This window comes from Erythrolamprus reginae, chromosome 13 (assembly GCF_031021105.1).
Source record: "Erythrolamprus reginae isolate rEryReg1 chromosome 13, rEryReg1.hap1, whole genome shotgun sequence".
Taxonomy (NCBI): Eukaryota; Metazoa; Chordata; class Lepidosauria; order Squamata; family Dipsadidae; genus Erythrolamprus; species Erythrolamprus reginae.
In genome coordinates, this window is record NC_091962.1 from 15761280 (window position 1) to 15776896 (window position 15617).

The 15617-nt window shown below is 45.6% G+C and overlaps 1 protein-coding gene across 1 annotated transcript; it reads right to left on the reverse strand.

The window, feature by feature from the left end:
• Nucleotides 1-7267: 7267 nt before the first annotated feature.
• Nucleotides 7268-14957, reverse strand: VPS72 (vacuolar protein sorting 72 homolog). Its single transcript, XM_070766028.1, has 6 exons — nt 14633-14957; nt 13769-13921; nt 12648-12753; nt 12375-12557; nt 11163-11307; nt 7268-8747 (listed from the first exon to the last, which is right to left on the reverse strand). The coding sequence occupies exons 1-6, from the start codon at nt 14945-14947 to the stop codon at nt 8366-8368; spliced, it is 1284 nt and encodes a 427-aa protein (XP_070622129.1). The 5' UTR covers nt 14948-14957; the 3' UTR covers nt 7268-8365.
• Between the last annotated feature and the right edge of the window lie 660 nt (nt 14958-15617).

Consider the following 15617-nt stretch of genomic DNA (forward strand, 5'->3'; position numbering starts at 1 on the left):
GAGTCGAAAGCTTTACGGAAGTCAATATAAATCGCTTCTATCGATTTGCCCTGATTGAGATGGGCAGTCCATATGTTTTTTGCAGAGAAGGGGTTGCAGGTTGCAAGATAATTTTTCCCCCTGAAGCCAAATTCTTTGTTGGAGAGTAGGGTGTTAGTTTATAGGTGGAGGGTAAGTGATTGATTTATGATTAGATTAGATTTATTGGATTTATATGCCGCCCCTCTCCGCAGACTCGGGGCGGCTCACAACAATGGTAAAAACAGTACATAGTAACAAATCTAATATTCAGCAATCTAAATTACAGTTTTAGGTTAAAAAGTCCAAAAAAGAAACCCCAATATATATAAAAAACAAGCACACAATCAATCATACACCAAAACTACATGGGCAAGGGGGAGATGTTTCAATTCCCCCATGCCTGATGGCAGAGGTGGGTTTTAAGGAGTTTATGAAAGGTAAGGAGGGTGGGGGCAATGCTAAACTCCGGGGGGAGCTGGTTCCAGAGGGTCGGGGCCACCACAAAGGAGGCTCTTCCCCTGGGTCCCGCCAGACGACATTGTTTAGTCGACGGGACCCGGAGAAGGCCAACTCTCTGGGACCTAACCGGTCGCTGGGATTCGACTTTGGATGGGACTTTGCATTCCCAACGTTTGGGAATAAGCTAGGAAGGGGGCACCCACCCACCCAATTCGCCACGAAAGGAGGGAATTTGTCATTGGAGAAAGGAGTTTAGCAAACGTCCCATTCAGGCCTCCCCCCCCTCCCCTTTCTTCCCATTTCACTCCTGTCAGCAGGTAGAAATCTGAGCCGGAGGGCTGGACGTCTGCCTTAGCCGCTGGTGACCTACAAGAAGCCTTTTTTCTCTGTCAACGGACGCTTCCCCGTCTGCTTTGCTGCTTCTTCAAGGAAGTTGAAGCCAAAAATATTCTGTGTGTGCCCACCCACCCACCCACCTCCCCAACAGAACACTATACGCAACTAGACTGACAATCCTGGGTCTAGAATGCTTAGAACTACGACGCCTTAAACAGGATTTAAGCATTGCCCACAAGGTCATACGCTGCAACGTCCTGCCTGTCAACGACGACTTCAGCTTCAACCGCAACAACACAAGAGCACCCAACAGATTCAAGCTCAGTATTCACCGCTCCAAACTTGACTGTAATCGAGTTGTCGAAGCGTGGAACTCATTACTGGACTCTGTAGGGTCATCCCCTAACCCCCAACACTTTACCCATAGACTGTCCACGGTTGACCTCTCCAGATTCCTAAGAGGTCAGTAAGGGGCGTGCATAAGTGCACCAGCGTGCCTTCCGTCCCCTGTCCTATTGTCCCTCCTATATCTCCTATATCTTTTCTTCTATTCCTATATGCTTTCTCTATTCTTTCATTGATATATTTTATTCCTGTATCTCTTCTATTCTTTCTCTGATATATTTTACTACGAGTATATCCTCTATAACCTTCACTGGGTATTGGACTAACTAACTAACTAAATAAATAAATAAAATAATAAAATAAAATAAACTCTTGGGGGAACGAAAATCTCAATTTATCCTGCTTGAGGGATGCATTCCAAGGACGTCTAAAAAACCCAATTTGTAGGTGTCGGTCTTTTTGGTACCATTTTAAAGGAAATTCATGTCTCCGATCTGTTTGGATGCTGTTTACCCCATTCTCTCTTTTTTTTAAACAAAATTTTTTCATTGATTTTTTTATAATCAATAAAGGGAAAAAGGGTTCAATGGTTAAATAAGGTTCAGGAGGGAAGTGTTTTTAATAGGAAAGTGAACCCAAGAACAAGGGGCCACAATCAGAGGTTAGTTGGGGAGAAAGATGAGAAGCAACGTGAGAAAATATTATTTGAATGAAAGAGTCGTAGATGCTTGGAACAAACTCCCAGCAGATGTGGTTGGTCAATCCACAGGAACTGAATCTAAACATGCCTGGGATTAACATAGATCCACCCTAAGATGCAATATACGGGAAATAGTACAAGGGCAGACTAGGTGGACCAGGAGGTCTTTTTCTGCCGCCAATCTTCTATGTTTCTATGAATGAGGAAGGAAGGAAGGGAGGAAGGAAGGAAGGAAGGAAAGAAAGAGAAGGAAGGAAGAGAAAGAAGGAAGGAAGGAAGGAAGGAAGGAAGGAAGGAAGGAAGGAAGGAAGGAAGGAAGGAAGGAAGGAAGAATCGACAGGAACTGAATTTAAACATGCCTGGGATAAACATAGATCCATCCTAAGATAAAATACAGGAAATAGTGTAAGGGCAGACTAGATGGACCATGAGGTCTTTTTCTGCCGTCAATCTTCTATGTTTCTATGAATGAGTAAGGAAGGAAGGAAGAGAAAGAGAAGGAAGGAAGGAAAGAAAGAAAGAGAAGGAAGAGAAAGAAGGAAGGAAGAATCTACAGGAACTGAATTTAAACATGCCTGGGATAAACATAGATCCATCCTAAGATAAAATGCAGGAAATAGTATAAGGGCAGACTAGGTGGACCAGGGGGTCTTTTTCTGCCGTCAATCTTCTAGGTTTCTATGAATGAGGAAGGAAGGGAGGAAGGGAAGAAGGAAGGAATAGAAAGAAGGAAGGAAGAGAAAGAGAAGGAAGGAAGAGAAAGAAGGAAGGAAGAATCTACAGGAACTGAATTGAAACATGCCTGGGATAAACATATCTCTCTCCTAAGATAAAATGCAGAAAATAGTAGAAGGGCAAACGAGATGGACCAGGAGGTCTTTTTCTGCCGTCAATCTTCTATGTTTCTATGAATGAGGAAGGAAGGAAGGGAGGAAGGAAGGAAGGAAGGAAAGAAAGAGAAGGAAGGAAGAGAAAGAAGGAAGGAAGGAAGGAAGGAAGGAAGGAAGGAAGGAAGGAAGGAAGGAAGGAAGGAAGGAAGAATCGACAGGAACTGAATTTAAACATGCCTGGGATAAACATAGATCCATCCTAAGATAAAATACAGGAAATAGTGTAAGGGCAGACTAGATGGACCATGAGGTCTTTTTCTGCCGTCAATCTTCTATGTTTCTATGAATGAGTAAGGAAGGAAGGAAGAGAAAGAGAAGGAAGGAAGGAAAGAAAGAAAGAGAAGGAAGAGAAAGAAGGAAGGAAGAATCTACAGGAACTGAATTTAAACATGCCTGGGATAAACATAGATCCATCCTAAGATAAAATGCAGGAAATAGTATAAGGGCAGACTAGGTGGACCAGGGGGTCTTTTTCTGCCGTCAATCTTCTAGGTTTCTATGAATGAGGAAGGAAGGGAGGAAGGGAAGAAGGAAGGAATAGAAAGAAGGAAGGAAGAGAAAGAGAAGGAAGGAAGAGAAAGAAGGAAGGAAGAATCTACAGGAACTGAATTGAAACATGCCTGGGATAAACATATCTCTCTCCTAAGATAAAATGCAGAAAATAGTAGAAGGGCAAACGAGATGGACCAGGAGGTCTTTTTCTGCCGTCAATCTTCTAGGTTTCTATACTAACAATATTTGCACACTACATCTGTGGTCCCGCCACCCAACAACATTCAAACCCCTCCACCAAAATGAGGCTGTACCATAATTTATAGCATTTCAAACCAAGCACATGACAATATTTACACATTCTAGAGCGATTCCAATTTATTCTTTATACGTCGATCCCGAATTCTGCTGACCAAATAGCCTCTAACCCTCTCCCACCGTCCCATCAGCCCTTTCATTTTACTCTCATCAATCCTATTCAACTTTATATCCGTAATTTCAAACCGAAAGCGTTTCCACCATGTAGCGGTACCAATTTTGTATTGTCCATTTTGTTGCATCCTTCCAAGCTTAAAACTATTACCGCCTGGGCACTTTCTACAGCTGTTATTTTAATTTCTCTTTATTAATTTATTAATAGTGCCGTCTCTTTTGCAATTGCCCGTTTTATATTTAACATCCTATGGATTTTCTCTTGCAGTCCTTTCCAGGATTTCTGCACTCCCAAACACCCCTCCCTCCTGGTAGCCTGTTCTCAAGGCCTTCCCTGTTTTCTTAAGGGGGGGAGGAAGGGAGGGAGGGAGGGAGGGAGGGAGGGGGATTCTTTTGGGCAGGAAAGCCAGCTGTATGCTCAGAGGCACTCTCGTTTTCTGAATTGCAGATCTCTTTCCAGCCCCCTGCTTTTCTCCCCCTCCCCAAGGGTCTCACCTCCTCTGGAGCAGCTCAAAGGAAAACTCATCACCCCACCCCACCCTGTCTGCAGGAAGGAAGAGAGGAGAAAAGGAAAGAAGGAAAAAGGGAGGGTGGAAAGGAAGGAAGGAAGGAAGGGAAAAGGGAGGGAAGTAAGTAAGTAAGTAAGTAAGTAAGTAAGGAAGGAAGGAAGGAAGGAAGGAAGGAAGGAGGAAAAATAGGGTGGAAAGGAAGGAAGGAAAAAGGGAGTTGCCGAAGGAAGGAGGGAGAAAGAGAAAGGAGGAGAAAGGGAAAGGGAGGTCCTTCTCTCTGCCGCCCCCCCCCCCAAAAAAAAACCCCCAAAGCTTTGGACCCAGAGGATCCTCCTGGCCAGGAGTAGCCCCCCCCCTCGCTGCCCTCCATCCCGGGTGTGGCCAGGTGGCAGGGAGGCCCAGCCCGGATCAAAGTGTTTCCTCCGCCGCGGTGCTGAATTGGCAGGAGACGGGCACGAAGGAAGGAAAGAGAGAGGGAAGGAAAGGAAGGAGAGAGGGAAAGGCAAGGGAGGGGCAGCTGCAGGAGCCCTGCCCGGCCCAGGTGTGCCCAGGTGGGCCAGAAGCCGGAGGGAGGGCGGGCGGAGGAGGCTTACCTTGCTCAAGCGGCCGGCTGTGCCTGACCCCCCCCCCCCCAGGCGCTGCTGGGTCCCCGGGCGGCGGGTGGCGGCCAATGGGGAGGCGGGGGGGGGAGGGCGGGTGAGCTCAGCGCTTTTTTATTTTAGCCTGGCAGGAGGGCAGGGGGGGGGCGCGCCCCGCAGCCTCGCTTATCAATCACGCTGCAGCTGCCCCACTGGCCTCCCTGTGGACGAGGAGGGGATGGCCAGCCCTCCCCTCCCTTCTCTCTCTCTTTCTTCCCTTCCTTCTTTCCCTTTCTCCTTCTTTCCTTTCCCTCCTTTCCTCCTTTTCCTTCTTTCCCTTTCTCCTTCTTTCCTTTCCCTCCTTTCCTCCTTTTCCTTCTTTCCCTTTCTCCTTCTTTCCTTTCCCTCTCTTCCCTTCCTTCCATTCCATCCTCCCTTTTTCCTTCCTTCCCTCTTTCCTACTTCCTTCCTTTCCACCCTCCCATTTCTTTCTTTCCCTTTCTTCTTCTTTCCATCCTTCCCTTTCTCCATCCTTCCTTTCCCTCTTTCCTTCCTTCCGTTTCTCTTTCTTTCCTTTCCTTTTGCCTTCCCTTTCTCCTTCCCTCCTCCCCTTTTCTCTCTTCCTTTCGACCCCCCTTTCCCTTCTTTCCCTTTCTCCTTCCTTCCTCCCTCCCTTTCTTCTTTCCGTCCTTCCTTTCCTTTCCTTTCCCCTTTCATTCCTCACCTCTTTCCACCCTCCCTTTCTTCTTTCCCTTTCTCCTTCCTTCTTCTTTCCTTTTCCTTTCTCCTTCCTTCCTTCCCACCACTTTTCCTTTCTTTCCCTTCCTCTTCCCTTTTCTCCATCCATCCATCCTTAGAAAGTTTTTTTTTTTTTAAAAAAAGCACCTATTTCCTTCCTTTACTTCCCACCCCCATCCCCCTTAAAGGTCAATCAACCAAACAAAAAAAAGACATTCTCAAAACCCTCCTGCCCCCAGGGGATTAGAGGGGTAAACTGCCCCTGAGCCTGGAGTCTCCACTGACCCCTGAGCCTCAAAGCGGAGGAGCCCCCTCCCCCAGGGATGAAACAGCCTCCAGCTTGTCCAGACCCTCACCCTTCCTTCTCCATTGGCCCAGAGGGGCTTGCAGGAAAACCGGGACACAACAGCCCTCGCTTGCGGTCTGCCTTCAGTTTCCACAGGTACACTGGCCCTGACCTTGGAGGTTCTACGTGGCATCCTGCAGCCACGGACGGGGGGTCCAGACTTTATGGCCGGGCTATTTCCTACAGGCGCATGAAAGCGAAGAAGCGTTGAAATAAAAGCCGCCGTTCCACCGTGAATATTTCTGATAAAAGCTTTTTATGTTCTTCCCTTTGCCAATGGGATTATTGGGAGATTACTGCGTTTTTCGGAGTATAAAATGCATGGGAATATAAGACGCACCTGAGTTTTTGGGGAGGAAAATAGGGAAAATGATCTGCTTACTAGGTATTCATCTGGACAGCGTCCTTAGTCTGGACAGCTTCAGCACATTGTTTTATCCCCTTGTTTGGGCTTTTTAAAAAACTTTATTTGGAGGGAGTAACAATGAAAGAGCTTGCAAGCTGGTAGGAGCTGAGAATATAGTTAGCACCTGGAAAGAAACATTCAGAACAAGTAGAGCAATGGAAAAAAACCTCCAAATCGAGTTTGGAAAACATTCTTCTCAGAGAGTAACAATGAAAGAGCTTGCAAGTTGGGAAGAGCTGAGAACAGCATTAGCACCTGGAAAGAAACTTATTTGGAGCAAGTAGAGCAATGGAAAAACTCCTGCAAAGACTTGGAAAATATTCTTCTTTGCAGGGAGTAACAATGAAAGAGCTTGCAAGCCCGTAAGAGGTGGTTAGCACCTGGTTAGGGCTGGAAAGAAACGTTTGGAGCAAGTTAGAGCAATGGGGGGGGGGGAACTGCAGACGTAGGGCTTGGAAAACATTCTTTGCAGAGAGTAACAATGAAAGAGCTTGCAAGTTGGGAAGAGTTGGGAACATTGTTAGCACCTGGTTAGGGATGGAAATAAACATCTCAAGCAAGTAAAGCAATGAAAAAAAAACCCCTACAAAGACTTAGGGCTTGGAAAACATTCTTTGCAGAGAGTAACAATGAAAGAGCTTGCAAGCTGGTAGGAGCTGAGAATATAGTTAGCAGTTATTTAGGATTTTTTTTAAAAGAGCTACATTCAGAATATTAGATGCACACAAATTGCCGGCCTCTTTTAGGGAGGGAAAGGGTGCGTTTTATACATCGAAAAATACGTCAATCTCTGCTGACGTGATTTGACTAGCAAATCTCCAGACTTTGAAACCTGTCCAGGATCTTTCTCCCACTCTGAAATTTCTGTGCTTCTTGCCTCTAATCGTGGACTTTTTTTCTGTCTGATCTTCAGGAAAATATTCCTAAAATTGATCATGGCTGCAAGCCATCTATCCCAGCCTTGACGGTGTCGGTTTAATTAACAATGAGGACTAGTAAGCTACATGAAGCTATGTATTTATCATTTTTGTTTTTATTTTTAAAAGAAATACCAGCAAATGAATTATCAAGCCATGGCTGGGATCACAGCTTCCTTCCAAGGCAATTCCTTCTCAATTAAAGTCTGTTTTAAGGGGGCAAAGTTTCCCAACAGGACACAAAAAAAGGACAGAAAATAAATAACGACCGAGAGTCACAACAGAAACAATAAAAAAAAAATCTAAGGGGATGTTTCGGGAAAGGGTCGGAATGACAGAATTGTGAACGAGCCGCCACAAAGCTATCGTGGGTCATATCCGGCTTGATAGAATGTGACAGTTTTGATAAAAACTCTGCTTATGCTCAGGAGCCGTCCCACCATTGGGGCAATGCAGCTAATTGGAAAGGAATAAACCAGGAATAAAAGGAAATTATTAGGGCCCCGTTTTTCACTCTAGGACATGGAATAAACGGGAAAGAAAAGGAAATTATTTCAGCCCCGTTTTTGACTCTAGGATGGCAAATTGGAAGGAAATAAACCAGAAATAAAAGGAAATTATTTTGGTTCTGCTTCCATATTGCAGATGGGGAGAAGGTGGGGGTTCAGCGGCAGCCCCCTCTTGAGATGATCGGAAACTGCCAAAAAAAACCACCCCACCCCGCAAAAAAATAATCGAGAAACATCTTAATAATGCTGATTTTCCACAATTTCGCTTTCGGGTCATTCTTTGTCAAATGGACCAGGTGTCCACTCAACTGCATTTTTGAAGCCTTATTTGAAAACAAACCATCGCAAAAATAACATATATGACAGGAAATAAAATGTGCTCTTTCTAATGGAACAAAAATGAAGATGATCAAAGGTGAGAAAACGGAGAGCTCTGTTTCACGGCCTTCAATCGTCTTCATCAGAAAGAGCACATTTTCCCCCCGTATCCGTTTTTCTCACCTTCGATCATCTTCATTTTTATTTCCTTAGAAAGAGCACATTTTTTTTCCTGTCATATATGTTGTTTTTGTGACGGTTTCTTTTCAAACAAGGCCTCAGTTTCACCCGATCCACTTGACAAAGAATGACCCTTTGGCGAGAGCGCCAGGCGACCCGCGGTGGGAAATGGGAGAGGTCGCTTGGGCCTCAGTTGGCCGGCACACTCTGCTTGATGATGATTTTCTGCCTGGTGGGCCGCATGCCGGGATCGGGCAACGGGGAGCCAGCCGCCAGGGCCGCTGAGGCGCCCGCGCTGGGCAGTCCGTGGGCGGTGATGTACTTCTTGTAGGCCTCGCGGATGATCTTGAAGGAGCGGATGTTGGAGTAGGGGATGTCGGTGACCGGATCGCGGTAGACGGCGGTCTTGTGTGTGACAGGGCAGACCTCCTTGATGGGCAGCTTGGGGGGCGGGGCCCTGGGGAAGACGCGCTCGAAGGTCTCATCGTCGCTGAAGGTGATGAAGGTGCGGGAACACTTCGCGGCGGGCGCAGAGGCCGACGGGGTCTCCACAAGGCCCTCCTGCTCTAACCTAAGAGACGGAGGAGGAAGCAGAGGTCAGTTCTCAGGCCCTGGTCCTTCGCTGTGTAATGTTCAGTGGATTTGCAGCTGGCCGGAGCGTAGACATCAGAGGGTTGTTCTTAATGGCGAGTATTCTGAGCAGAGACTGGTTACAAGCGGTCCGTTCTGGGTCCTATTCTTTTTAATATCTTTGTGAGTGACATAGGGGAAGGTTTGGTAGGGAAGGTTTGCCTATTTGCCGATGACTCTAAAGGTGCAATAAGGTTGATATTCCTGGAGGCGTCTGTAATATGGCAAAGGATTTAGCTTTACTAGATAAATGGTCAAAGCAATGGAAACTGCAGTTGAATGTTTCCAAATGTAAAATGATGCACTTGGGGAAAAGGAATCCTCAATCTGAGTATCGTATTGGCAGTTAGCAAAAATTTCAGAAGAGAAGGATTTAGGCTAGGTGGTGATTTCTGACCGTCTCCAAATGGGTGAACAGTGCGGTCAGGCGGTAGGGAAAACAAGTAGAATGCTTGGCTGCATAGCTAGAGGTATAACAAGCAGGAAGAGGGAGATTGTGATCCCGCTGTATAGAGTGCTGGTGAGACCCCATTTGGAATAATACTATGTTCCATTCTGGAGACCTCACCTACAAAAAGATATGGATAAAATTGAACGGGTCCAAAGATGGGCTACAAAAATGGTGGAAGGTCTCAAGCATAAAACTGATCAGAAAAGACTTCATGAACTCAATTTGTATAGTCTGGAGGACAGAAGGGAATGGGGGGACACGATCGAAACATTAAAATATGTTAAATATGTTAAAGGGTTAAATAAAGTTCAGGAGGGAAGTGTTTTAAATAGGAAAGTGAACCCAAGAACAAGGGGATACAGAGGTTAGTTGGGGGAAAGATCGGAAGCAACGTGAGAAAATATTATTTTCCTGAAAGAGTAGTAGATGCTTGGAACAAACTTCCAGCAGACGTGGTTGAGGAATCCACAGTAACTGAATTTAAACCTGCCTGGGATAAACATATATCCATTGTAAGATAAAATACAGGAAATAGTATAAGGGCAGACTAGATGGACCATGAGGTCTTTTTCTTCTGCCAATCTTTCATATTTCTATGTCTGTTACACTCAAAAATGGGAGGAACCCACAGATACCCAACGATAAGGAAATAATCAAAAAAATACACGAATGCGCAGAAATGGACCGATTAACTATGGAGTTAAATGATCCAAAGGACTCTGATTATTATGGTACAAATGGACACAACGAAGAAATGTAAATTCATAGTCAGAGATGGAACATTGCAAAGAATTATAGGTACAAATGTATAAATATAGAAAATATCCATATGAATGTAAATATTTGGATTATTTATTTGCTTGTTTGTTGGTTTGTTTATTATGTGTGAAGTACACACCGAAATAAAAACAATCTCAAACTGAAATCCCAGAAATTCTGCACAGGAGGCTTTGTGAAATCAACAGCACTGATTTCGTTGTGATCTTGGGTGACATCTATGAAAAGAAATTCTGGATCCCATAAATGCTGGGATTAATGATCAATTAAAAAGAGCTGTTTCTCGGTGACAAATTGTATAATGGTAAAATAGAGATATAAGGTTACTTATATAAATTAGGATTCTATACGGAGAGGGGCGGCATACAAATCCAATAAATTATTAATTATTATTATTATTATTCTTTTCTTAAAAAAACGGTTTATAACAAGTATTTAGAAAGCAATATGATTTACTAACTAAATACTGTTTTATTGTAATCCGACTATTTTGAAATGTAGGTTTAAAAAGTTTGTATCGAGAAAAATAAAAACTTTTTACACCCCACCCCCCAAAAAGTGATATGTAATAATAATTTATTCATTCATTCAATTTTTATGCTGCCCTTCTACTTAGACTCAGGGCGGCTTACAACATGTTAGCAACAGCACTTTTTAAAAACAGAGCCAGCCTATTGCCCCCACAATCCGGGTCCTCATTTGACCCACCTCAGAAGGATGGAAGGCTGAGTCAACCTTGAGCTGGTGATGAGATTTGAACCGCTGACCTACAGATCTACAGTCAGCTTCAATGGCCTGCAGTACAGCACTCTACCTGCTGCGCCACCCTGGCTCTTAATAATAATAATAATTTATTAGATTTGTATGCCACCCCTCTCCGAAAACTGTGACTACAGTTAGAACCGTTATATACTGTAGATTTCCTACACTTTAGTCCACATTTCTTTTTAAATGTCTTTCTTTTGTTCTGTGTGTTGTTGTGTGTATATATTTAAATACAATTTATTTTTAATTTTTTTAAAAAAGTTCAGGTGCTCAGGCATGAAAATGTGCTGCTCAGACGCTACACTTATCCGCACGCAAACACACGCCAAAAAAAAATAAATTAGCGGGAGCATTGGCACTCACCCCTCCACGTCCACGTTCTCCTCCTTGTAGCCCAGGTCGGAGATGAGGGGCATCGTCCCAGAGTAGTAGCGGATGGTGGGCCCCGCGCACTTCCTCTTCTTCTGCACCTGCCGCTTCTTATCCGCTTCCAAGCGTTCGTAGGTCTCTGGAAAAGAGCGCCAGGTTTTATAAGAGCCGCCTCCCTCCGAGTATTATAAAACGTGGAACGACTTGTGTGAGGGGTTAGAAACAAGAAAAAAATAAAATTGAGATATTTATATGAAATAGATACATATATATATATATAAAAGGAATGGATTTATAAAAGTATTAAACTCTTTGAGATAAATTATGAATAATTTGATATATAAGAAATATATTACTATACCGACGATGGATTGTACAACAAAATTGCAAATTAAGTGAATAACCAAAACCAATTTTTTTATATCACCTTTTGTATTAGCCGTTGAATTAATTTACTATAAGATGAGGAGAGATAAAAGCCTCCACTGAGTAAGTAATAAGAAAAGTTTAAATGTAATTGATTTTAAGCATTGTTGTTGAGTTTATAACTATATATGGTTTTATTTTATGGTGGAGAAAATAAAAAAAATTGTATACCTGGATATTCCTCATGCTCAAATTTCTCTTTTGTGATTTATACATGTACACACACATATTATTATTATTATTATTATTATTATTATTATTATTGTTATTGTTATTGTTATTATTGTTATTATTATTATTTATTAGATTTGTATGCCGCCCCTCTCCGAAGACTCCCTCACTACTTTGCGATTCATCTTTCACAGATTCACTACTTCACAGGTTTTCAAAAGGGGCTTAGATCCATTAAAATTTTTAAATCAATTAAAAATTCATAAAATTCTTCTACTAAAATTCTTCTACTCCTGTACTCTATTAAAGAAACTGGCAGGATATCCCATGTAGTTCCAGCTGAGAAACATTATAGAATGACTGTTTCATGCAAAGGGAGGGTTTTAAAAGTCCAAATACTCGTTAAATACATTTTTTAAAAAAATCTTTCCTCTACTTCACGGAAATTCGTTTTTCACGGGTGGTCTTGGAACGCATCCCCCGTGAAAAACGAGGGACCACTGTATAGCGGTGTTGTTCTTTCTTCCATAAAGAAATTCAAAACATAAAAATTGAGAGCTCCCTCGATGTGAACTAGCTGCTTTTGGCGAGCGAGTTGCCCCGGCTTACCCAGAGAGCGCAGGTTGAGCTCCTCGGTGATCTTGGCCTCCCGCAGCAGCTCTTCCTGGGTCAGGGGTCGGTCGTAGCTGGGGCCGCCCCCCTTCTTGCGCCTGGATTGCACCTGGCGCTCCTGGAGACGCAGGAACGTCTGGCGGGTGTGTTCGGTGGTCGACTGGCGCATGTATTTCCGGCCTGCGGAGGGAGGACGAAGAGGGGTGAGGAGCACACACACAAACACAAAAAACACACATACACAGCTGTTCCCCCTCCAGGGATACTGACTGTCCACGTCTTCCAATTCCGCAGGGGTCGATCTTTCCTCTCTGGTCTTCTCCGAGCTGCTGGCCGGGGCATCGGGCTTCTTCAGCCTCAGTCTTTTGATGGGTTCCTGCAAAAGGTTCAGACTCACTTACTGGGTGAAAAAGGGGCCTGGAACAACAGGACCCCGCTCTTCCTGGGCAGCAGAGGTCAAGGTATTGTATTTCCCTTTGTATTGTATTTCTGTTTTATTCTTGAACGCCGCCCCGAACCCATCAAAACATGGGCGGCCTATAAATCGAAGGAAATAATAAATGGAATATATAACAAAGGGAACACTCAAATAGCCACATACTAGATCTGAAGGAATGAAACATTCTCATTGAATACTTTATTATTATTATTATTTATTAGATTTATATGCCGCCTCTCCCCGAAGATTCGGAGAAGCTCACAACATATAACTTGCAGTTACACTCTGCGTTTAAATGTCCCCTTTATTTAATAAAAGGAACACTCAAATAACACATCCTAGATCTGAATGAATGAATGAAATATTTTCATTGAATTCTTGGAGTTATATTCTGTTGTTCCCTTTATTTAATAAAGGGAACGCTCATATAACACATCCTAGATCTGAAGAAATGAAATATTCTCATTGAATTCTTGGAGTTTTACTATATAGTTTTATGTATGGTATGCTTGTGTTGTATGTTTTTAAAATAATGGGTTTTAGATATTTTCTTTTAAATATTAGATTTGTTCATTGTACACTGTTTTATTATTGTTGTGAGCTGCCCCGAGAGGGGCGGCATACAAATCTAATAAATTATTATCATTATATTCTGTTGTTTAAATGTCCCCTTTACAACGGATGGAAACGAATCAGGGAAGGAACCCAACTTAGAAAGAAGGAGAAATTCCTTCACAGTGAGGACAATTAACCAGTGGAACTGCTCGCCACCAGAAGTTGTGGGTTGCTCCATCATTGGAGGCTGGACAGACGTTGGTCCGAAATGGCCATAGGGTCTCTCTGCTTGAGCAAGGGGCTGGACTAGATGACCTCCGAAGTCCCTTCCGGTGCTATTTTGACTGAAACTAGCCCGCTTTAGGGGTGGCGCTGCCCGGGGTGGGGGGTGTCTCACCTTGTAGGCCTTGGTGACCACCCTCCTCTTCCTCTTGGGCAGCGCATCATCCTGGTCACTGCTGGGCTCGTCCCCTTCGTCGATGTCGAAGTCGGAGTCCACTTCGTCCTCGCTGTCCGACTGGTCCCCCTTGTACTCATCGTCGCCGGATTCCTGGCAAGGAGAGATTCCAGCCTCCAGAGACCCATCCTTGTGGGCGCTGCCTTTGGACTACAATATCCATCCTCCACCCACGTCCCAGGATGATGGGTGGGGTAGCCCAGCCATCTCCCAATGGGGTGGCAAAGATGGGGAAAGCTGCAGAGTTCCCTCCCAGAAAGCCCATCCTCCCCAACCTGAGACCAAGATGGGGAGGATGGGTCTGGGAATCAAGGGCGACCCGGGCCCTGGAACAGGGGGTAGGCCAAGTTGGCTCCTTCTATAACTTGGGGACTTCAACTCCCAGAATGCCTGAGCCTATCAGGCTAGCTCAGGAATTCTGGGAGTTGAAGTCCACAAGTCATACAAGACCCAACATGGCCTACCCCTGCGTTAAACATTCAGAGAGAGAAAATGAAAATAATGCTATTAATATATACTTTTTTTCCTCTTCTTTGCTAAATTAATTGAAATTGGCTACACATGAGACATTTCATCGACAGAGACCTCCAAGGCCCCTTCCAGCCCTAGAATTCTATGATCTTGGGCAGCGGGTTGGACTATTGGTAGTCCTTCTGACTTGTGGACCAATCAGGCTAGTTCAGGAATTCTGGGAGTTGAAGTCCACAGGTGATAGAAGGCGCCAACTTGGCCTACCCCTGCCCTAGCCCCGCCCCCAGAGCTTTATTCCAGCCAATCCCGCGCGAGGCCTCGCCCCCTTCGGACCTCGGTGAAGCCCCCGTAGGTAGTCTGGTAAAACTCGTCCTCTTCCTCGGCGTCCAGCAGGCCCGAGAGCCGGTTCCCCGCCGTCCGTCGAAGGGCTCGCCCGCCGGCCAGGCCCGACGAAGAGCTGGAGGCCGACGAGCTCCCCGCTCCTCCCGCCGCCGCCATCATGGCGCCTCCTCCTCCTGCTGCCCCCGATCCATGCGCTCGGTTCGCCACTGCAGCGCCTGCGCAGGCGGAAGTGCTGAGCCGGGCGGCCAGGCACGACAAGTCGTGCGCCGATGCGGCGAGCGGGAAATGAGCCAAGCGAGCGCCCATGGTGGCGAGAGGAGCCCTCGCAGCCAGCCCGGCTTCCTTTTAAGGGGGAGCGGGGTGGGTTCCGGCCTTGGCTCGGCGCCACCTGGGAATAGGAGGGGGGGGGAGGTCTTTCCCAGGTAGACTGCTGCTGCACCTGGAGGCTCCATTAAGGGGGGGGGATTAAAAAAAACAGACCCTGCACTTTTTTTTAAATGGCCGGTTAGGAGACATTGCGGTGGTGTGGTGTTGTGTTGCATTTTTAGGCTGGGGGGGGAATGGAAATTTTATCCCAAAATGGAATAAAACGGACATTAAGAATATGCCCATCAATCATTCCGTGGCCTGGCCTCACGTGACGTTATAGAGGCGGGAGCAGAACGTTGTTGGCGTCGCCATGGCGACGGGCGTGGCTGCGACGTCAAGGCCACGTGGGGCCGCCCCCTCCTCGGCAAGAGCGCGTTCTGTGATGCGGGGAAGAGGGCCCGCCCACTGCAACGTCGACGCGGCCAGCCACGACCTGCTGCTTCCTCCGGTGCGCCTGCGCGGCGCCCATGTCCCCGCCCCTTTCCTGACGGTCAGTTTTCCGTTAGGATAAACAAGGAGGCGCAGCCTCTCTCTCTCTCTCCCCCCCACTCACCGGTGCAAAGTGGTTTTTCCCGACGCCTGCCGGGCGGGTCGATTCCAGGAACCC